Source organism: Sinocyclocheilus grahami, unplaced genomic scaffold, assembly GCF_001515645.1.
Source record: "Sinocyclocheilus grahami isolate Dianchi unplaced genomic scaffold, SAMN03320097.WGS_v1.1 scaffold72.1, whole genome shotgun sequence".
NCBI classification, from domain to species: domain Eukaryota; kingdom Metazoa; phylum Chordata; class Actinopteri; order Cypriniformes; family Cyprinidae; genus Sinocyclocheilus; species Sinocyclocheilus grahami.
The window spans coordinates 313,287-334,731 of NW_015505251.1; the positions used below are offsets into that span (position 1 = coordinate 313,287).

Below are 21,445 nucleotides of genomic sequence, written 5' to 3' on the forward strand. Positions count from 1 at the left end.
CAGGTTTGGAACAACTTGAGAGTGAATAAATAATTATTTCCTGTTAAAGATGAAGTATTGCTTTAAATGCACCATGAAACCTGAAACCACAGATCACAGTTTCCCAGCAGTAGAAATGGCTTTTCCTTGTAACATTTACTGACGAATTAGGTAATTATGAGAGTCATTTTTTATTGAAGTCATATTCCAGAGACGTGTTGGAAAGTATTTATTGTACTTTTTCACAAAATGTAGACTGCCACCAGAATAAACATTTTTCTGTAAAAACAGCAAAAGGTTTTCTTTTTCAGTATTTTCATTTTTTTATTCCATATTTCCAAAGAAGTAATGACATTAATGACTTTCAAACTTGAATTACTTGCATGGAAATACTCCAGTAATTATACTCTGTATGACTACATGCGCTTAGAACGTAATCATCTGTGCAATGCTGATCATATCTGATTCTAATGACATTATTGCAAATGAAGACCAATCAAAGCCTTTGTCTTACCCATTAAAGTATTTTTCTAATTTATGAAACCTGCATGATACAGACAGAAAGTTATTTGCAGTGTGCTTTAAATCTATGCAAAAACAGCAGAGTTTTTCCAGTCTGAGTACACTAGGAAACCAGTGAAAGTGCTGTCTGTCTTCGAACTGGAGTAAAAGCCAGTGTACTCGCCCAGGGCCATCTGCACCCACACCTGATCTCCTGGAATCAGGTGAACTAGTGTTCCTCCTGACAGCGAGGCTGGTTTGGACCAGTTCCCAAAGATCTGAAAGTAGGAGGCCACGGTGTGTCCGTTCTTTATAAGGTCAAACTGCAAGCTGGAGCGGTACACTGTGGCATGAACAGCGAAGTAGTAGACGCCCGGCACTCTGCAGGTGAATCGTCCTGTCTCGGGATTGTAATCCCCCTGCTCATTCAGAATGATTTTGTCAAAACTCACTGCGTCCCCTACCGCCAATGGGCTTGTGCGGGATTCAGACAGTTTGGCGCTAAAAGCTGATTTGGGGGCCACCGCACACTCGCCCGGGTTTCCTCTCTCTCCTTTTTCTCCTGGATCTCCTCGGTCTCCCGTAATGCCCCTCACCCCCGGATGACCTGTGATAAGCATAAGTTTCACTATTGACATTCAATAGATGCTGCAGGGATGACACATTTTTGTAGGCCAAAACCTGGAAAAGAGCACTTTAGCACTTCTGCTTACATCATTCTGAAGTCAATGGTTTTTTTTTATTGGGTTTTTGGTTGAATGCCTGAAATAAGGTCTGTGGTTAACACAAGCTCAAGATATGTTCGCGGTTGTTGGAAGCTTAATGGTGGTGATGTTGAAGTCTTGCAACTATAACCCCTCTCTCCCGGGTCCCCTAAACCTCACTCCCATCCAGGTCACAGCACCAATGTAACCCCTCTCTCCCGGCTCCTCACCGCCACACCTCGTTCTTGTTCCAAGTGGGTCATGAACCCAGGTCTCCGGCATGGGAGGCGGACGCACTAACAATGAGGCTAAAGACTGCAGCCACTAGCATCAGTCGTTGGTGCGTCTCTTGAGATCAGGGGAGTGAGGTTTACCTGCACAGCACCTACTCGCTGGCGTCCGTTATACTCACCCCCCTACAACTCACTCCCATCCTGGTCACAGCACCAATGTAACCCCTCTCTCCCGGCTCCTCACCGCCACACCTCGTTCTTGTTCCAAGTGGGTCATGAACCCAGGTCTCCGGCATGGGAGGCGGACGCACTAACAATGAGGCTAAAGACTGCAGCCACTAGCATCAGTCGTTGGTGCGTCTCTTGAGATCAGGGGAGTGAGGTTTACCTGCACAGCACCTACTCGCTGGCGTCCGTTATACTCACCCCCCTACAACTCACTCCCATCCTGGTCACAGCACCAATGTAACCCCTCTCTCCCGGTTCGTCACCGCCACACCTCATTCTTGTTCCAAGTGGGTCATGAACCCAGGTCTCCGGCATAGGAGGCGGACGCACTAACAAGGAGGCTAAGTGCATCTCTTGCGATCTAGGGAGTGAGGTTTACCTTACACAACCATGGTGTAGTTTCTTTACAGCCTACGTTTAGCAATGGAATTTAGGCTTTAAAATTCAAGTTGTGTTAATTTGTGAATATTGTCACAAGGAATAAAATGTAAGAATCAATCTTTCATTAGAGCAAATTTTCTGCAATAATCCACAGAGGGAGCCAGAGTGATACTAATTTCCTAAAAAAAAAAAAAAACTGTCATCCCTGCAGCACTCTATGGGAGGATAAGGTGAGAAAAACATCATTGAGGATGTTATTTTTGTACCTGGTTCTCCTCCGTCTCCTCTTTCCCCTTTCTCTCCGGGTTGAGCGTCACGACCATCTCGTCCATCCCTGCCGGGCTGACCGGGGCTGCCATGCAACCCAGGGGATCCTGGGATGCCTGGGCTTCCTGTGCACAAACTGGGGATCTTGTTGTCTTCGAGTGAGTTAGAACAATGTACTGCAATAACAAGCAGCAATGAAAGAGGCCATGTCTGCAGAGATGTCATTGCTCAGTCTGTGGAGAAAAGAAAAAATGGAAGAAAACTTGTAAACTTGTATCTTGTTTCAAGATGAATTCAGCATTACTGAGACTGAAAATAGACGTATGGTATGAAGTCTGAACATAATGTGAAAAGCAGTAAAGCACAACTCTTAGAGTTGCATGATCTCACTTCTCAGTCAATAGGGTGAGTATGCCAAGATAAATTTGACAGTACATCGTAATTACTAAAGCACAAGCTCTGCGGTGTAAGTGTAAATTCAGATGAAGAAGACTTAGAAATATTGCGTAGGAATTAGTGTGTGATAGCCTGCAGCCCAGTGAAGCCTTTAAAAACTTTTAAAGGATTCAGAAGTCATATGGATCACTGTTATAGTGATTTTATTTATTTTAGAGCCTGACAGCCTTAGTCCTGATTCACTTTTATTGATATTGAAAAGAGTGGCTAGAATATTCTTATATATGAAAGTTTGAAATTACACGAGGCTGAGTAAATGATGACAGTTTTATTTTTTGGGTGAACTATCCCTTTTTTGTTAGCTAATATGAAGTAGATTCTTCACTAATTAAAAATGGTCTTGTGCAACCAATAAATTCTTTTTTAAAAATCTATATAATTGTTAAATAATCAACACAAGAACTGTTTATAACAGTAAGAACTTAAGTTATTCACACTGCAGTGCATGCTGGGAGCTCCAACACTAAACTAATCAGCAATATTTTCCAATATAAAATCGCTGTGGGACAACATTAGGGAAAATATTGTTATACTAATATGCAATCTCTGTAGATTTATATAGTAATTCACATTTCCTAAAAAAGCTCTGTAAACTGGATATCATCTGCCGTTTGAGGGGTTGACAACTTAATGTTTATAGTTAGTTGGTGAATAACGAAAATGCTAATTACTATAATAAATGTTACTGTCTACCATCTGTCACTGATGAGGTGCTGAAGGCAGTCAATAATAAGGCCTCAAACACACACAGTCTGTGCAACAGGATGTATTCATGGGCTTGTCAACTCTCGTAATCCTGCCGGGAATGAAGCATTTCCAAGATGTTATGCCTTGCCGTAAATCAGCAAGTCTGCTGTCTGTCAAACAGCTGTTTCTTATAAATTGAAGAGAAACTGCTGATGATTCACCTTGAGAAATACAACCAGACCACCAAAGCATTCTTCAAAAATTCTGCAGAATCAGTTAAAGCACTGGTATCTACAGTTTAATAGAAACATCTGTTCAAGGACATCTGGACAGTTATCTCTTAGGACCTTGTTTATGTACTTTGGTTCTAAATGCTTAGAGCAGCTCAAACTGTGAGCCATGTTAGGACATAAGAGGAATGACTGCCAAAGAGCGCAGAACAAATACCGTCATTCTAGTGTCAACTGAAGTCTTTTTTCCAAACAAAGCACATTACTCACTAGTATGCTTCACGTTGTTTATTATTGAAGCAATGTGTTATTGTGTACAAGGCTGCCATAATATTATTGCAACAAAATATTAACATTGAGGTTCATTCCCTCAATATCACAGCATAATTTATATACTAAAAATTAAACTTTGGGTTGAAATATGGGAAGGATCAGCTTTCCCCTTCTTGGTGCTTATCTTGAAACTTCATTGCATTATAAATGGGTCTTAACTGCCATTATTCATAAATTAGTACACTCTCAGAATTTTTTTTACAAAAGCTGTCACTGGGGCAGCAACCTTTCAAAAGGAATATACTTTGCACCTTATTTACCCCTAAATGGTGCATGCTGGTACCTTAAAAGTACATATTAGTACACAAATGGTATTAGGTATTGTAAGAAAAGCTAATTTCTTAGTTTTCGAATATTTGCCTTCAGAAATGTGATTTGCAGTAAACAGTATCTTTACTCAAAGTAAATGCCTGAACTGAGATTCGGAGTGAGCAGTAATGATAAACAATCTTGACAAAAACAAAAGTTACGCAAGAGACTTGATAATCTTTCCATTTAGAGACACAGTGGTGTTATTTCATAGCAAAGAACATTACTGGTAGTCAAAGTGAAATAATAGTTATATCTGCACTAAAGGGTCTAAATGGTAGACTGTCTACACAAAAATGTTAAGAATGTACATATAAAAACAAATTAAAATGTTTCCATAACACTTTATTAGTGAAAGCAGTCAGACCCCTCATGACTAAACAAATTTTAGCTATGGAAAAAAAAAACTAAACTCACCATTTACGTTTTTTGAATCTTCACTGGATTGACAGTATTGAGCAGGCGAAGGAGAAACGAGCAGTGAAACTCCTCTTTTCTTTGCCGTCCAAGGCGTCTGGGAAAAAATGAGCACTCCTAGTCTTCAGAGGAAATGGGAAGCTATTGGAAGCCAATTAGAAATAGGGAGGCTGGGAGATGGGGAGGGAGAAAGAGGGATCATCCAAGGGACGGAGACTAAATGTTTGTAGCTTGTCCAACTTTATAAGCATAAACATTATCTGATACAGTAGAGTTCTAGAGAAGGGGTCTTGGGCGCCAGTGAACAGTCTGGCAAGACCCGTGTGTATTTAATTAGAGTGGGGTTTACGAAGGAAAGATGCCAGTTCATTGTGGCTGGTGAATTTGAGAAATAAACCGTTTGGGGATTACAGCCCTGTGGTCAAGTTAGAGATTGAACTATTCTTGCTTTAAAAATACAAAGCATACTTTCTAAACATTGTCGATGATCATGTGACACGACCGCTTTATATAAACAAATCTTCTGGGTTGATTGTCGCCACATCAAGAGAAAAAAAATCCTCATTGCATTTGGAAAATGTGGTTGTTATTTCTGCGTTTAAAGGAGCAGTGAAAATCTGCAGGCGTGAATGAAAGATGGTGGGATGTGCTGATGTGGGTGGCAGTTCAGACACATGGTTCTAGTTACTTTGGTAGCTTTATTTAGATGACAAAGCTTTCCCATTAGGGGTGTCCAGGCCTTCCATAACAATTATTCAGCATTTTAAATCTAATGGCTCATAAACTACTTCAGGGAAACTGCTAGTGGCTCCTTGTTGTCTGTAGGGTTTCATGAGACCAGTTACTTCACATTATGAACAGCTGGTTGAAACTAGACACCCTTTTCTTGATCTCTTGGTGTGAATGGTTTCAATAAAAAGATACATTTTTACATTGCAATGCTAGATTAATCTGTGTCTTGCATCATGAATACTTTTTAGTCACTCTAACCATTAAAACTAAGCAGGGCTTTTGTTTTATTGATGCTGTACCTTTGCATGTAAAACCAAGGCAAGCAGTTTAACTGCTGTTTTATTTTGCAAGGCCTGTATTATATTATGACAGGATGACCAAATTTGTTACACAAACAGTTTAGAGCAGACTGAAATAAGGAATCAACTGTTGAAAATAAACTTGAGCAGCTCTTTCCAGCAATGCGATCCTTCAGATGTACATGCAGAGCCGTAGGTGCTACACATAACCAGAAACAGCACATTAATTTTCATGTTGTTGTTTGAGAAGAATACTATCTGCTGTAGTTCCTTATTGTTGGTTAACATGACTGGTTGGGTCAAGTTCCTGAACAACATTATTCAACACAAAAACATAATGGTTCTTTTTTCGCACCTATAGTTGAATGAAGAACCTTTAACATCCACTGAACATTTCCATTGCACAAAAAGCTCTTATAGTTGAAAAAGGTCCATCAGGATATTTAGGTTCTTTGGGGAACCCAAAATGGTAGCATTGCTGCAAAATTCCCTTTTGAAACCTGTATTTGTTTTGTTTTTTAACCATGTCGCCATTTAAAGTCCAAAACCAGGAAACTACTGGTTTAACAATACTAGGAAGGTAAAAACAACAAGATATCAAGTTTGAGTAAACAAGACATGTTTATTATTTAAACTATCACTTAAATAAAAAAAGTGCATAGAAAATAAACATGATTAGAAATTTTCCTTTTTACAGTTATGTACAATTTTTTTTCCTCATTATACATTCATCCTTAAGTAGTTTGTGGTTGAATATTTTAGATTAACAAATTTTCCTTCATTTTTCTGTAAAATGGTAAAACACTGATGGGGCAACTTGGAGAAAAAAAATAAGTCAGTATTAACATCAACATGATCTCTCGAAGCTACAGGGGAAAGGAAGTGTTGGTAAGACAAAGGAAAACTTGTGTCCTCCAAGAGGAAGGAGTTCAAATCTCTCCCTCTCAAGACCTCTCTGACTCCCTAAAGTACCACCGATGGTCCGCAACTCATTTCTGTACAAAGTGAACCATGTTAAAATTCCAAAAACAGGGAGCGCAGTCACCTGCTCTCAGATGGAGCTTTACCTCGGTGTACATCTAGAGATGTTTGCAGAAATAAATAAATAGAATGGTTACCATTACTCATTACAGAACATCACATAAGAAAAAGTACAACTTAAGAACCAATAGGAGAGAGAGGTATAGGTGACATGGCTGGGTTTAGGCAAGGACATTTTTTCCTGATGTCCACAAACTGTTAAAAATGTACAGAGTAAAATAAAGCCGACTACACCATCAAAAAGCAAACAAATTTTCAATGCTCAAAAAGTTTACAACCACATTTTACATGAACACGTTTCATAATATAAATACCGCTCCTTTCCGAATAAAAAAAAAAAAAAGTTAAAACAAATGAACAAATTAAAAGAAAAAAAAAACTGCAATGCTCCATTGAGGGAACATTCACAGGCACAGGAAAACTGGTACTAGATCTTGATATTAAAATGATGCACATTAGTTACTCTAAAGTTTATCTGTAACACAAAACCATTATAGGTTATACACTGAACATTGCAATTAACCATTATGAAGCTGCTGTTTGCTACTGTTACTAAGTTTGTCTGTCCATTCCGTATATTGTGTAGATATTGAAGCACAAGTTACTATTCATACACGTTTAGTTTAAATATATCCATGTATAATGTGTATACATATATACTGTTGATTATAATTACAGGAGAAGGTGTGATACCACTTGCGTGGTGTGGAAGAGTAAAGTCCAGGAAAACGACAGACCATGTCTGCTTCTGAAACACTGACCGAGCGCTGTTATACCAGTTTATGGAGCATCTGACGTTGTATTGATGCCTGTGCAGGAGTCTTTTACAAAGCCCTTAGGATTAGTAACTGCATTACAAAAAAAATATATTAATAAAATAAAAATCTTATTTCGTTAGACTGAGCAATAGTTTCTGTAGAACCCTGCTGTATAATCCTCCTATTTTATGCAATAAAAAGCTGTCCCGTATCTTCCCAGCCTTTCATGTTGGAAAATTAAAATAAAAAACAAAACAAAATTCTAGAATACATTCAACAACGGCCTAGCTGCAGAGTTCAGCACTTCCTGTTTCACAGGGGTGCCAGGGTGAGAGGAAAGTTGGGCGAGACCCCCAAGAATCCCTGAAAAAGATGGCTAAACTGCAAATTCTGATCAGTATGAACACGTATACAAATATGAGGCAGCAGCCAACAAATGATCAATGTGAGGAAACGTACAGAACTCTGATCTTCAGTGCCATAGTCAAAAGTGAAATGCTGGGAAAAGTCAAAATTATTGCAGCCTAGGTGCTGGAGGGGGTCTGCAGTGGCTAAGGAAAAAAAACAACAACAAAAAAACTATTTTTTTTAGAGTTAAACTTACAAGGCAATGAGACACAGAGGAACTGGCCTTGAAAGTGGCTTGCTAAGGAAGCCACTATTGCACAAAGCAGCTTCGTCTAGAGGTATGTACAGATCCCAAGCCATTCTCATGCTACAGCATCCCTTTAAAAAGCATCGTAACTTTACATAAAAAATAAAACAAGAGTCAAATTTCAAGTGGAATCTGTTTGTGCCCTAGTTAAAACAGCTTTGAATGTTTCTCCATAGTCTGGAGCTCCTCAGCTGACTGTCCGAACAAGTTATAACGCCTAACATCCAAAAAACGAAAATAACAACCAGAGAAATTGACAGAGAAGGCACCAAACTTCTGATCTGAAAGACGGAAGAACTATGGAAGAACAATCCACAGAACATCCACAAAAGTAATAAAGCCACATCTGTCTTAGCCTCATTCAAATAGGGGTCAAACAACACTCGAGCTCTGAAAAGGGCCCAGATGGGAACAGGTGTGGGGAGTGTCGACATTTACAAAACGAAGAGATGATACGAGCAAATAATGTGCATTGACTGAATGGCTGGCTGGAGCGTCCATGCAGTGCCAAGGCAACATGTGTTGAAGAAGACTGGGAAGAAGACTGATCTTCAGTGTACAAGACCGTGAGGAAACAAGAGCCCTCCGCCCTCTCCTCCTCCATATATATAGTGCTTTACAAGTAGTTTTACACGGGATAGCCTCTGTGGCGATTCCTTGCATTACACCAATCTCTAAGAAAATATTTTGATATAACAAAATATATGGAATAAACTTTGGGACTTGTCAGTTGCTAGAATGCTAGAGAAGGATTTCATGCATCTTTCCTCCAAGTTTAGAAAACGCAAAGAGGGACACAAAGGGGAAGATGGGCTGTTCTTGCATGTGATTTAAAAAAAAAAAAAGTCGCCGCATCAAATCAATCTGCACTTAGAAAAGCTCACTAAACCTACACACCTATTTGAAATTATATTTGAAATGTCCATGCTTGACCTGGGTTGGCAATGAGAGCCACTGGTGGACCGCACTCTGTGGGAACAGTAACTGCTTCAATCTTTGGAATAGAAAGAAACATTTGGGCTACAAAAAAAAAATCTTGAGACAGTGCTATAAAAATGTCTGGACAAAGCATTAGTGTTCTATATCTATTCTTTCCTACAAAAATGTTGATAAAATAAATATAATGTATTATTAAAAATATAAATACCATTAAGTGCTATTCACCAATGAGTGCTTTTTTAGCCATTTGTATAGAAAAATATACATATTATTTACATTATTCAACGAATTATATTTCTGTCAGTGACATGAGACAACAAAAATAGTTTTTAAATTGCCTCAAAAACGTAATCTTATCATTTTATACACAAATACGGGCCTAGAGAGTAAAAAAAAATAAACTCCCTAATGGTGAGACAATAAATAAACTGGTAATAGCATCTGGACTCACTAAAATCCTATGAGATTTTGTAACAACATGCAAATTATGCAATACAACGCAATTAAGATACTTTCTCTCTGAATTACTATAAAACCGTATAGTAAATAAAAGCATGTTATTCCCCCCCAGACCTCAGAAATGGCTCTGGTCCATTGGTCAGTCCACCAGGACCTCAACCTGCCAGCCACACATCTCACAAGCTCTTCCTTGCCTACTCTTCATAACACATTTCTTCCTACCATTGACAAAAAAGAACATTTACCATTTTTCCTTTAAAATCTATTCCTGGGACCACTGCTCCCCCTAGTGTTTCCCCACATCATCTCTCCTATGAGATATTTACAGTGTTTTCCATACAGAGAATCAGGCCCAGCTTGGCAAGGACGACCATGGATGCTCTGAAGGCGTTGATGTACATTCAAAAAGGGAGAGATGTCTAAACAGGTCAGGCTAAAAAAAAAGGATTATGTATCGTCAATCTAAAAACATTAAATCCTTCCCTTCCGAAATTGCACTTTGGTGTAGAATGGAACGATGTGGCAATTTTTCAGTAATTTGTCACATTCAGTAAATAAGGGCAGGCCAGACTCGACTTATTACAAATGTAAAACTTTTCACAATATCCTTCTTTAAAAAATGAAACAAAAACAAAACAGTAAAATAAAAGATCTGATACAAAAGTTAAGAATGAGGGGCACTAATCTCTTAAATTGGGCATTAATAAAGGGGACAAAAGGGCAATCTTCTCCATTGCGACTCCGCTCAATTGTCTTTTCTAAAAATCAAACAACTTAAGAGGCACAATACCATTAACCTTCTGATAACCTGAGCCTGCTTCAGTAAAAAAAAAAGAAAAAAACATTTAAAATGTCTCTTCCCTGGCAAGAATACACTCTTGATAGCATTCACAGACAGTATTAGCTTGTGAGTTTGCTTTCAATTGAGGAACTTGCGACACTTCTTTGCCCCGCAGTTGCAAGGCAGCTTATTTCCTGGTTCTTCGATGGGGAACTTGTAATCGTATGTGAGCTCCTCGCCAATATAGATTCTGCGTGTGGCGAAAATGACAATGTGCTTCTGACTGTCAACACTGACCACGCGGGAGTAGCAGTTGGGCTCACATGAGTGGTTAATGAATCGAGCTGCATTACCATGCATGGTGGCATCCACAACCTCGTAGTCATCGATACGAAACATGTAGCAGCCAATGCCCTAAGTAAAAACAAAAAAAGACAAATCCATGAGGAATATCAGTGTTGTTGGTGTTTTAAATTAATTGCACTGATAGACTAAGCATTCGATTTCTACCTTGCTGTCATAGTATTTCTCCCGCTTGTCAGTGAGGACAGAGCGAATGACATTGCCAGAATACTCGATCACCATCTCTCCAGCGTCAATGTTTTTCCTGCAGAACAGACCTCTGCCATGTACGGCTGATCTGCAAGCGATATACAGGATGCAAATGATGGTATGCAACAAAGATGCATGCTTTTCATTCCTCAATCCAACCATTTTTGGTTTGAATAGAAAGTGTTTATACCTGTAGACACCCACAGCTTCCCTGGATGCTTTCTTTAGGTGCCTAAACCTCATAGGCAGTGGCAAGTCCATGCTGGTGGCCCGTCTGTGAAAAAAATCAGGTGTTGTGATGTTTTAATCCACAAATGTAAAGGAGGTCAGAATAGGATAAGTAAGGTTACTCACCGAGCAGACTTCTGCAGCATCTCCACCTCATCTTCCTCCCGGGGGTTATATACAGGAGGCTGACGGTGTTTGGAGGCCAGGAAATTAAACATGTCCAAAACTGATCTCCTAAAAATTTAATCAAGCCGATAGAAGTCAATTAGAGTGTTCACAACATAACTTTGAATACACCATTGTAGAAGGGTTTAAGATCTTCAGGTATTGCCAAAATGAACACCGACCAGCCTGGCCATGACACACACCTGTGGTACACCTCAGCACGGGCAGATCCATGAGGGTTGACAGGAGGATCTTCTGATTCCTCAGGTTTGTGGAAGCGGAATCTGTAGTTTCGGCAATGCCTTGCTCCATATAGCTGCTCAAGTAGAAACACTACAGCATCGTGAACCACACCGAGCATCTTCAACCCATTTACTCCTGCAAGAGAAAGACGATGTGAAATTCAAGATGTGCTTGCTAAAGTCATAAAACAAATATGTGCAAGGATTAAAATAAAAGCTCTAATATGTCTATACCATCAAATGAAAGTGCCTTGAGTCTAGCATTGGACCGGGCTTCTTGCACTTTATCTGTCAGGGACTTCCAGGCCTCTGAAAAGAAATAGGAAACAGGAAATTAATTTCACAGAAGACTGACTGTAATTACCAAACAAAAGAACATCATACTCCTTACTGAGTCTATAACTCTGCATTACACTTTATTATCTAGATCTCACTTACCCTCAATACTTTCACAGCGAATCTGAAATCCGTCATCACTGCAGATTTCAAATATGAGCCCTTTCTTGGGCTTGTAGTCCAGAGAGGAGTCTCTGCCACTGTCCCTCTGATCAGGTGTTTCCACTGAAAATGCATTAGATCCTTTCCCATCACCCTTGCTAGGCAGTCCTGCAAAAAATGTGACCAAAAAAAAAAAAAAAAAACTATTATCACTACAACATTCAACTGAGAGATGGACAGTCAGGCCTAACATTTTACCCACCTGCAGTCTTTGGCTTCTTATCATGAGTGTCCATGGTTTTACGTTTAAGAGAAGAAGAATCGGCTGTTTTAGAGTCACTGTGAAGGGAAAAAAAAGTTTTAATAGGTCAGATACAACTAAGTAAACTGAAAAGTTGTGATTGATCTTTATAATTGTTTACCTGGTTTTTGAACCCGTCACATTTGACTGCCCTGTATCCATTGGCTCAGGCGATGAAAGTTCCCGGTCCCTACAATAAACAATTTTTTAGCATGTTTAAACATTTTTATTCCAACAATAAGCAATATGCTTTATAAATGTCAGGCTCTTACCCTGGTAAATATGATAACTGAATTGCAGATGCGTCAACAGTTGGTGTATCTGAGTGGAGTCCTTTGTGTTTCTTTCCACGGCTCTTATCTGGGCATGGTCGAGGTCTTTTGGCCTTTTGCTTTCCCTTCCCAACGGCTGTGGATGCCATTCCAGCAGGTAACTTTGAGGACTGTTGCTGATGTGGTGGCCGAGAACTGGGAGAAGTTCGTGAACTCTGAGTGAGGACACCAACAACATGACTTTTGTTCAGATCTTGAGCGATGGGATTAGGGGCAAGAGCCACTTGACCAGCTGAACTGACATTTGGGTCAAGGGTTTTATCTGCCAGGACTCGACTGACTGGGTGCTGGAGATGAATGCTGCCCTCTTTCTCCACCTGCTGATTGACAGACATGCTTATGCTTTGGTTTGGGGGAAACACACAGATGCTTCCGGCAATGGATGTCTGGGTAGGATTAGCAAGATGAGACATCATGGGGGTTCCTGAATGAAGAACCATCTGTTGTTCTGGAAGGCCCAGGTTGTGAGGGTTGGCTTTGATAAGAAGGTTACTTATAGATCCTGTGATCTCAGTTGAACTTATGAGGCCTGGGGCGCTCAGCGATACAGAGCTCGCTCCCAAAAAGTTTCCAGGTGCAGTGGAAGGCACCGATACCACATTCAAAATGGACTGACTGGGGTTGAACCCTGACACGGTGCATGGGAGCAGGTGAGTCGAGGAATCATGTCCCAACATGCCAGGCTGAGTTGTGGTTGAAATGGGCATGGGCTGTGGAAGGAGAGTAGGCTCCAAGTACATCACCCCTTGCTTTGGCCGTTTTATAATGTTAGGAATCTTTCGATGCGGCGTTGCAGTTGCAGTTATAGTGCCCAGTTCCATCAGGCCAGTCTGAGCAGGAATTCCAGCAGCAATTTGTGAAGATGACAAGTTTATGAGGGTCATATTGGGCCCAACATCAGAAGGAGCAAGTGTGGGTTGGGTCTTTGGACGAGCCTGTTTTTTGCTCTTACTGTTCTGAAGACGAGAAATTAGGCGTTTCTTGCCATGTCCAGAGGGGAGCATAGTTGGAGCTGGGGTGATGGATGAAGGACTAGATACCATTGCAACACAAGAGGCATGATCATGCCTATTTCCTGCCTCTGTCACACCAATCTGAGGATCGTGGGAGGTGACTCCTATGAGAAGGCCTGACGTGGTACTAGGAATTACTGGCTGGAAACCTGTCTGAGTGGTGCCTGTGAACGCATGGATTTGTGGGTGATGAGAAACAGGCACTAAACCTTTGCCGCCAGCAGGAAAAATGGACTGAGAGGTGGAGATGCTACCACTGAGGCCTGTCAAGACAGGGGCACTAGTGTTCATGACACCTGTTGCACTAACAGATGGTGCAATCTGGATCTTTTGGGTTACACCATTGGGAAGGGTTTGCAATACATAGAGTGGCTGCAGATGCTGGTTTAGGACTATCAGTTTCTCTGGGCCAGGCTTCAATTGAGAGGCGGTAGCTTGAACAGCAGAGCTTGCAATCGGAGCAGGACCTGTACTAACAGTGGCAGCAGGGATGAACTTCTGACTCTGGAGAGGTAAAGTGGGTGGGCTGGGAAGACCTGGCGTGCTACTATTCCTTGTCAGATCTTGGTTCCCTGTCTCTCCCACAGGTGCTACTCCAGGACTCGTGATATGGTCACCATCAATGCGTGCAGGAATGAAGTGTTCTGGAGTCATGTGACCTTCTGGAACCTGGGAATCGGCACATCTGTCCTGTGGGCTTTTGCTGGATACTGTGGACCCTGTTCTTGGTTTCTTCCCGCTTTTCTCAACTCCTGATTCCTCTGTGGCCAGAGCCAACATGGTGCGGTCAGAGGTTTCGGAGATCAGCGAGCCGTGATTTTGATTATTTACAGTGGGACTTCGAGTTGTCAGCACAGAGAGGTCAGAGGGCAGCTCAAGGGGAAGACCATATGACTCTTCAACAGCAATGGAGGTGTTCACTCCACTCTCAACAGGTTCAGCACTGGCCAGTGGCTGAGTGAAATCTTCAAAAAGCATGTCCTTTCTTTGGTTAACATCCACCCCGTAACTCTCATCTAAAGAGAATGGTTCAGCAGAAGGAGCTTCAGTCTGTTGTCCCAGAGCCTGCATTGAAGGGGTATTGAGTACAAACTCCATAATATCAGAGGGTAGGATGTTACCACAGTCATCACTGTTGTTGTTATCAGAGTCAGACTTGAGGAGATCTGTGGTGAGTGACAATTGAGTTTCAAGTGGGTCTTGTCCTTGTGTTTTCACACTCCCTAATGGAAGACAGTTATCTTTTTGATTTTTACGACTGTCACGACTGTTCCCACTTGGGGTATTTTCTGTCTCCTTCCCTGAGTCGATGCTTATTTTCTCTGTCCTGCTTTCTCTACCTTTTCTTTTTGTTGAACTTTTGTGTGTTGACGAAGTAGTAGCAGTGGTTGTGCTGCTGGTGCTTATACTAACATCACTCTCAGAACCGTCATCCACGCCATCTAGCTGGCCAATTTGTTGCAGCTCCAAATTCTTGGTTGCTGTTGACACCTCATCACTGTCATCATCTTGCTCCTTTGCCTGGTCCCTCAAGAACCTGTGGATCTGCGACCCTCTTCCCAAACACTGATCAATACCCGCAATAGGTGGAAGACCAGAGTTTGGGTTTATTATAGTGCGTGTAAAGTTGTAATAATATGTGTCCTTATTTGAACCAATTCCTCCTTCTTCATCCTCTCCACTGTCTGCTGAAGATGATGTGCTCATATCATCTGCCCCATCAACTTGTCCTTCAGCTGAACGCTTGCTGCTCCCAGTGCGCTTTTTCATGGAAATTTCACCAGTTCTGTAGAAGGGTATGTCTTCCTCCCCATATGATCGCACACCATAGAATGGGGTTAGCCCAAAGAACATGTTTGATCTAGCACGGGCACTCCGCCTTGGGTATCTGCGCTTTGCTGAACCTGCCGAACCATCACTATCCTCCTCGTGGTGCTTATCGACACTGCCTTCATCCTCTAAATTGTGGTCCTCCCCATCATCGGCACACTGGTGGTCCATGAGGTGCTCCTCAGAATCATCTGGGTGAATGTGGCTCTCTGATTCTGAGCTTTCAGAGCTTGCAGATGGGGATAAAACCATCGCTCGAGAGGACCTTCTTTGGGGGACCTGGTTGCTAGGGGTGACAGAACTGTATGTGTTTGTGTTAGGGGGCATGCTGACAGCTTTGGTTCCATTAGGATCTATTTTCTGAGACATTAGAGGCAGCCTCTCATTGTGTTTCTTCACCACTGGAGTAAGTTCCTTACTTGATTTAGGGTGTACCTGTGATGGCCTAATACATCTTTCAGACCCTGCTTTCGGCTGAATAGCATCAATGGCGGTACTATGCTTTTTCTCCAAGCTAAATTTCTCTTTGGACTTTACTGACTTCTCCATTTCCTTCTGATTAAATTTATTAACTTCCACTGTGCTAGACCCCGTGTTGCTGCTGAGTGCTGTGGCTTTATTGCTACTGTTGTGAGGAGGTGGAACCTGACCTCGTGTTTTGACATTACTGCTTTTAGAGTTGTGGTTAAGAACTGGGTTTTGGTTTTGAGCAGTCTCTTTTCTTTCTTTTGAAACATCCCTGCTCACATTCATTTTGACTTTGGAGTGTTTTTCTTTGGTGCTAGAGGTTCCATGACTAGCAGTGACTGCAGCACTTGCCTGGAAGCCACGCTTTATGTCCTCCTCTCCCACCTTGGCACCAGATGACCAGAGAGGCTTCATTGCTGCTGCTGCAGCTGGACCAGACGCAAAGTCATGAGATTTCCTACTTTTGCTGTAGACTGGTTGTGGAGACCCAGTCTTTCCTGTGTCTTTTGATACAGCCACTGATGTCACATTTGCTTCCTTGACTGGATTAGCTTTGTCCTTAGGAAGCGTGGCAAGTGGATGACTGGAAATAAAAGTGGCTCCGGCTGGTAGGTCAGTATCTTTTGTGGCTTGTTTCCCTTTCTCGGTTTTTAAACTGCCACTTCCTCTTTGATGTCCTGTTAATACCGCAGTTCCAAGAGGTGGTGACACCTGACTTATGCTAACTGGTTGCGATGACTTCAAACTCTCACCATCTGCCTGCTTTTTGGTTGCTTCTATTCTTTCAGTGAAACCAAAACCGAGTCGACGCTGTGCCTCAGCGTTCAATGAATTTGCCTCTCGATTGTAAGATCTCTCTCCAGATGGTGCTCTTCCTTTGTCTGTGTCCCTGGTTAATGTTTCCTTTGTGGTTAAGGACAGGGATGGGGCAGATGAATTGCCTGTCTGAATGGAAACTGTGCCTCCCTGTTGAGGAGAGGAAACCTTTTGCCTAGGTTGTTGAGCAGAGATGGACGAAGTGCTGTGTCGACGAGATCCAATGCTTCGTAGAGTGGAGCTCAGCAGAGGGTCACCCACAGTCACAATTTCATGGGCTGAACTACTAAAACCATCTAATGGGGAAAAAAACACACATTGAATAATATTACCAAAGCTTTCAAATAAGCAATATAAAATATTTAAATGCATTTAAGCATTTAAATGTATATAACTCTTACCTGGGGAGGGAAGTGGTCTGGTTGAGGGAGAACGATGACATGGAGGGTAGCTTGGGTGTCTGTTCCTAAAATAAACCCTTGGTTTTGGTGTGGAAGGCACATTTGATGGTTTTGTGGAATCTGTGTGTCCAATAAATGCAGCATCCACTTCAGCTGAAATGTTTAATAATGGTTAGTTTTTAAAATTCCAATAAAATTTTGGAATGAAAATAACAAATCTAAATCTATTTACCTGAAACAGGTGAAGGACTATGAGCAATTGTGTGGTTTTCTTCTTGAGCTGCTGTGTTGTTATTGATAGTTTCAGTCATAGAGGGGCGGCACACTAAAATTCTACATTTATAGACACAGCGCTTGCGGGCATCTAGAGTGCTCCAGTAGACCCTTGAGCATCTGTGTAAATACATCAAGTGGTTATTCCATTTCACATCTTATGTTTATTGAAATGCAACTCTATGATTTCAAAGACTTACTGGTATCCCACAGGAAATAACTTCCTCTCACAATCAGACAGTTCAGTTAGCATACCAAGACAGTCAATGGTCATAGACCCTGTACCAAAAATAAAGTGGTATTTAATTCTGATGTACAGTAGTTTATTCCTCATGAACCGCAAAGACATACAGACCTATCATCATGTGAATGTTATCTTGTTCAAGCCCATTAACAAACTTTCTTCTCAGACTTATTCCCTCAAAGTCCACAAGGACCCTCCGAGTAACTTCAAAGCCTGAATCTGGCACCACCTTTAAAGAAGGTTCATTTACAATAAATGCAATACTTACAAACATGTAATCATTAGTGCATTAGTTGCTTGCATGTATCATTCCTTACCTCGCCCTTTATGAGATCTCTATGATGCTGACAATAAACCTTCTTGTCCTCTAAAAAGGCACACTGCTGCTGACGTGCACACATGAAATGGTAGTTGTTGGTACAGGAGGTCAGACAACAACTCACCGTGGCTCCGGGTTTGTGACAATTTTCACATTGCTAAGAAAAAGCATAATGCAGTCTATTTTTGGATGGGGAAAAAAATTGTTGCCTATAGTGTCTTTTTAGGTAACAAACATATTAAACAAATGCATATTCTGGCACTGTAATTTAATGAACAAATACAGCACATGGCTTAGATCATGTACCAGTTTTTTGCCTCTCCTGACTGCCATGTGGACATTTTTGAGTGCACCATCAACATCTTCAAACACCTCTGATGACCAAAGTGCGCAGTTCACATGGGTCCACTCATTCTGGCCAATATAAAGCAGTCTCCCACAATCCTAGAAAACAAATTACCATACAATGTCTTACAAAATGAACATGATTGAAACATAAATCCACATCAGTACATGCTAATGCATTCTTTTTTGTGGGTGATTACTCACATTTGTGTTCTCATCTCCATAATTCAGACAAAGCGCACATTGTCTATTGTCACCTATACCAGAAGGAGGGGGAATATCAGGGCTGTCTTCAGGGCTGTGGTCTGAACACAAAAGAAATATTCCTGTGTAACGTATGTACACTTTAACTTATATACACTTTATCTATATCTTTTTAGGTTCAGACAATGTAATTAACTCTAACACATAATGTACCATATTGGTATTTCCTATACATGATTGGATTTATAGTGCTTTAAATCGACTTTCTCACCATGGATAAGCATGGGTGAAGGAGGTGGTGGTGTGGGGGCAATCTGCGAGTCAGGTTCTCCAGGTGTTTTAGGATGGGGAGCTGGGATGATCTTTTTCATTAGCACAGGTTTCTCAGCCCTGGCTATCTCCTCCCTCTCCTGCCACTGGGCATAGTTGTGATCCAAAGAAGGGGGCAACACAGCATTGGGAAGCAGTCCACTACTGCAAAGATACAAGACTGCCTTGTTAGCCATGTCTTTGTTATATAACATTAGTGTTTGTTTACAGCATTTATAAGAACTGCATCTTTTTAATCATCTTTTGTAACATGTCTTTAACAACTTGTGTCACTTTTAGGTTTTAAGTTTAATACATCCTTCTTGAATTAAAGATTAAATTCTCTGAAAATAATAATAATAATAAAAAAAAAACTTTGGAACGGTAGTGTAGGCTTATTCAGAAATAAGGTGCCAATGACAAAGTTCATAAGCTGATAGCCATAACTCCAAAGGGAAATAATATAAATATTTGTGTTTTCTCTTTAAAGAGACGACCGTATTCAATGTCAGGCATGCATGCACACACACACAAAAAAACTTGCTTCACTGCTGTTAATAATTCATGGTAACAAATGAAGTATACAAACAAGCAACCCAAATGCCAACCACACGACTTGTCAAAGCACCCATGTGAAATGTGACACTGCCTGTCGACCTCAAACAATGGAACTAGACCATACAGGCTGCATTCCCTATGGAAAGGTGATATTTCTGCTCTAGAGGAGAGCAAAGAATAGACAAGACACTCCGTGGCGAGTTTATTCTCAATGCTCATATACTAGCTTAACTGGCCTTACTATTCACTATCAAACTAAACATAGCTCCTTAATTTAGTTCTGAAAATTGTTTCAGACAAAATAATTCAAATACAAACAACTTAAAGCATTTGATAGACATGGGAAAGACTCACTTAAGAGAGACTTTGCGCGTCTCCCAGAATTTGGACTCCTTCACCTTGTACCATGGAAAAGTCCGCTCCATTTGCTGTAACAAATAACAGCGACAGAGCAATTATCAATAATGATGAAGGACTGCAAGACATTCTATTGTCAGAACTGTGTGTCCAACAGCTTTTTCTCACCCGAATAAAAAAGGACTTGAGCATGCTGTTGGCCTTCCTGCTCTCTAGCTGACCTCCATCTGAATTGAAGGCTGTCTGGATGATTTTCACAATGTCATCACTGAACTCGAGCTGAAAGAGAGAAGCAGAAAATGACACCTGGCTCTCACAAGCATGTGACCGGCATCTGAACCCTGCTGCATTAGTGGCTCAAAATGCGGCAGGTAATCTTTCAAAGAAGAATAGAAACATAAAAGCTACCTTTTTTACTTTAAACTGATTCAAAGGAGATTCTCAAAATCTCTTACCACAGATTTATAGCGTCCAGAATCCATTTTCTTCTCCACAGACTCCAAATCGAGTGGTGAATCATTTGGCGGAGAGACCTCTGTCAGGACAGGGGGGTCAGGGCCCTCTGGGGAACGGCGTGAGGGAAGGCTTTCTTCTGTCTCTGGGTTCAGCTCAGGTGGCTTCATAACAACCTAAGACAAAGAAGATCGATCAATAGGTTACGTAGTGAAAATAAAGCTGGTGGGGACTTCTAGGGCTGCAGATGGCAACTCACCTGTCTGTAGCGAAGCAGGTGAGTGGATGTGCGGGAGTTGAGCAGGGCAGTGAGAACTTGCTGCATGGACTTCCGAATTTCTTTCTCCAAGACAGTGCGCCACTCAGCAGAATGGGGCTCAGTGCAGTTTGCGCAGGTGTAGGCCATAGTCTCAGGCAGGTTAGACAATAGGTCATACATATCATCTAAAGAAAAAAATAATAAAAGAAGCAAAGATTATGTTTGGAAACATCCACACTGTAGAATGCTTTCTTCAGATCTTACCGAAAAACTTGCACAACCATACAAAAGTCTATGATCAGTAAGACTTTATATGTTTTTAAAGTCTCAACAAGGCTGCACTTATTTGATCAAAACTACAGTAAAAACAGTAATATTATGAGGACTTTACACTTTCAAATAACTTTTCTATTTTAATATATTTTAACATTTATTTCTGTGATGGCAAAGCTGAATTTTCAGCACCCATCACTCCAGTCTTCAGTGTCACATGATCCTTCAGAAATCATGCTAATATTCTGCTTTGAAAAAACACTACTATCAATGTTGAAAACAGTCATGCTGCTTAATACTTTTGTGGAAACACAATACTTTTTTTTCCAGGATTCTCAGAATTTTTTTCCACAAAAAAAATGTTTACAGACCCCAAACATTTGAACAGTGGTGTACATTTAAGCAAAGTTTCTGCAATTTAAATCAACCAAATATTAGTTGGTTTTGTTATTTTGTGAGCTGGACTGTTAGTTTGATCTCATGGTGCCCTGTAAAGTCACATGACAAATAAGAAATATGGAGAAAAACTAGTAACTCACCTGTTAAACTTTCACAATTGGCATGGACCCAGAGATCACACTTCCTGCACTTCATCATTTTGCTATCACAGTCATCGCCATCATTGCACTTATTACAGAATGGGCAGACATTGCCTGGGGGGGGGGGGGGGGGGCCA

The 21,445-nt window shown here is 41.0% G+C and overlaps 2 protein-coding genes across 4 annotated transcripts in view; both read right to left on the reverse strand.

The window, feature by feature from the left end:
- Positions 1–206: 206 nt before the first annotated feature.
- Positions 207–4,866, reverse strand: LOC107585616 (C1q and TNF related 5). The gene is made up of 3 exons (XM_016272704.1): positions 4,726–4,866; positions 2,293–2,526; positions 207–1,087 (listed from the first exon to the last, which is right to left on the reverse strand). Exons 2-3 carry the CDS (start codon positions 2,516–2,518, stop codon positions 567–569), a joined length of 747 nt encoding a protein of 248 aa, XP_016128190.1. The 5' UTR covers positions 2,519–2,526; positions 4,726–4,866; the 3' UTR covers positions 207–566.
- A 2,193-nt stretch (positions 4,867–7,059) lies between these two features.
- The window catches only part of kmt2a (lysine (K)-specific methyltransferase 2A), a 32,744-nt gene continuing 18,358 nt past the window's right edge, over positions 7,060–21,445 (reverse strand). For all 3 annotated transcript variants that reach the window (XM_016272597.1, XM_016272596.1, XM_016272598.1), the window contains exons 13-35: positions 21,309–21,422; positions 20,497–20,681; positions 20,240–20,413; positions 19,953–20,063; positions 19,782–19,855; positions 18,832–19,034; positions 18,561–18,661; positions 18,318–18,455; positions 18,010–18,168; positions 17,804–17,921; positions 17,649–17,727; positions 17,408–17,568; positions 17,176–17,328; positions 12,588–17,070; positions 12,437–12,505; positions 12,277–12,353; positions 12,015–12,182; positions 11,811–11,885; positions 11,538–11,712; positions 11,296–11,403; positions 11,132–11,215; positions 10,900–11,029; positions 7,060–10,803 (exon numbers count right to left, since the gene is read on the reverse strand). In XM_016272597.1, the coding sequence (XP_016128083.1) occupies positions 10,528–10,803; positions 10,900–11,029; positions 11,132–11,215; positions 11,296–11,403; positions 11,538–11,712; positions 11,811–11,885; positions 12,015–12,182; positions 12,277–12,353; positions 12,437–12,505; positions 12,588–17,070; positions 17,176–17,328; positions 17,408–17,568; positions 17,649–17,727; positions 17,804–17,921; positions 18,010–18,168; positions 18,318–18,455; positions 18,561–18,661; positions 18,832–19,034; positions 19,782–19,855; positions 19,953–20,063; positions 20,240–20,413; positions 20,497–20,681; positions 21,309–21,422 (7,415 nt within the window). In that variant the 3' untranslated portion in view covers positions 7,060–10,527. The remainder of the gene's footprint in view (positions 10,804–10,899; positions 11,030–11,131; positions 11,216–11,295; positions 11,404–11,537; positions 11,713–11,810; positions 11,886–12,014; positions 12,183–12,276; positions 12,354–12,436; positions 12,506–12,587; positions 17,071–17,175; positions 17,329–17,407; positions 17,569–17,648; positions 17,728–17,803; positions 17,922–18,009; positions 18,169–18,317; positions 18,456–18,560; positions 18,662–18,831; positions 19,035–19,781; positions 19,856–19,952; positions 20,064–20,239; positions 20,414–20,496; positions 20,682–21,308; positions 21,423–21,445) is intronic.

Excerpts from the sequence above, each read along its gene's own strand:
- LOC107585616 (XM_016272704.1), bottom strand. The coding sequence starts at position 2,518 with ATGACATCTCTGCAGACATGGCCTCTTTCATTGCTGCTTGTTATTGCA. Across the intron at positions 1,088-2,292 it reads AGGAGACGGAGGAGAACCAG|GTCATCCGGGGGTGAGGGGC; the intron begins GTACAAAAATAA and ends TGCTTATCACAG.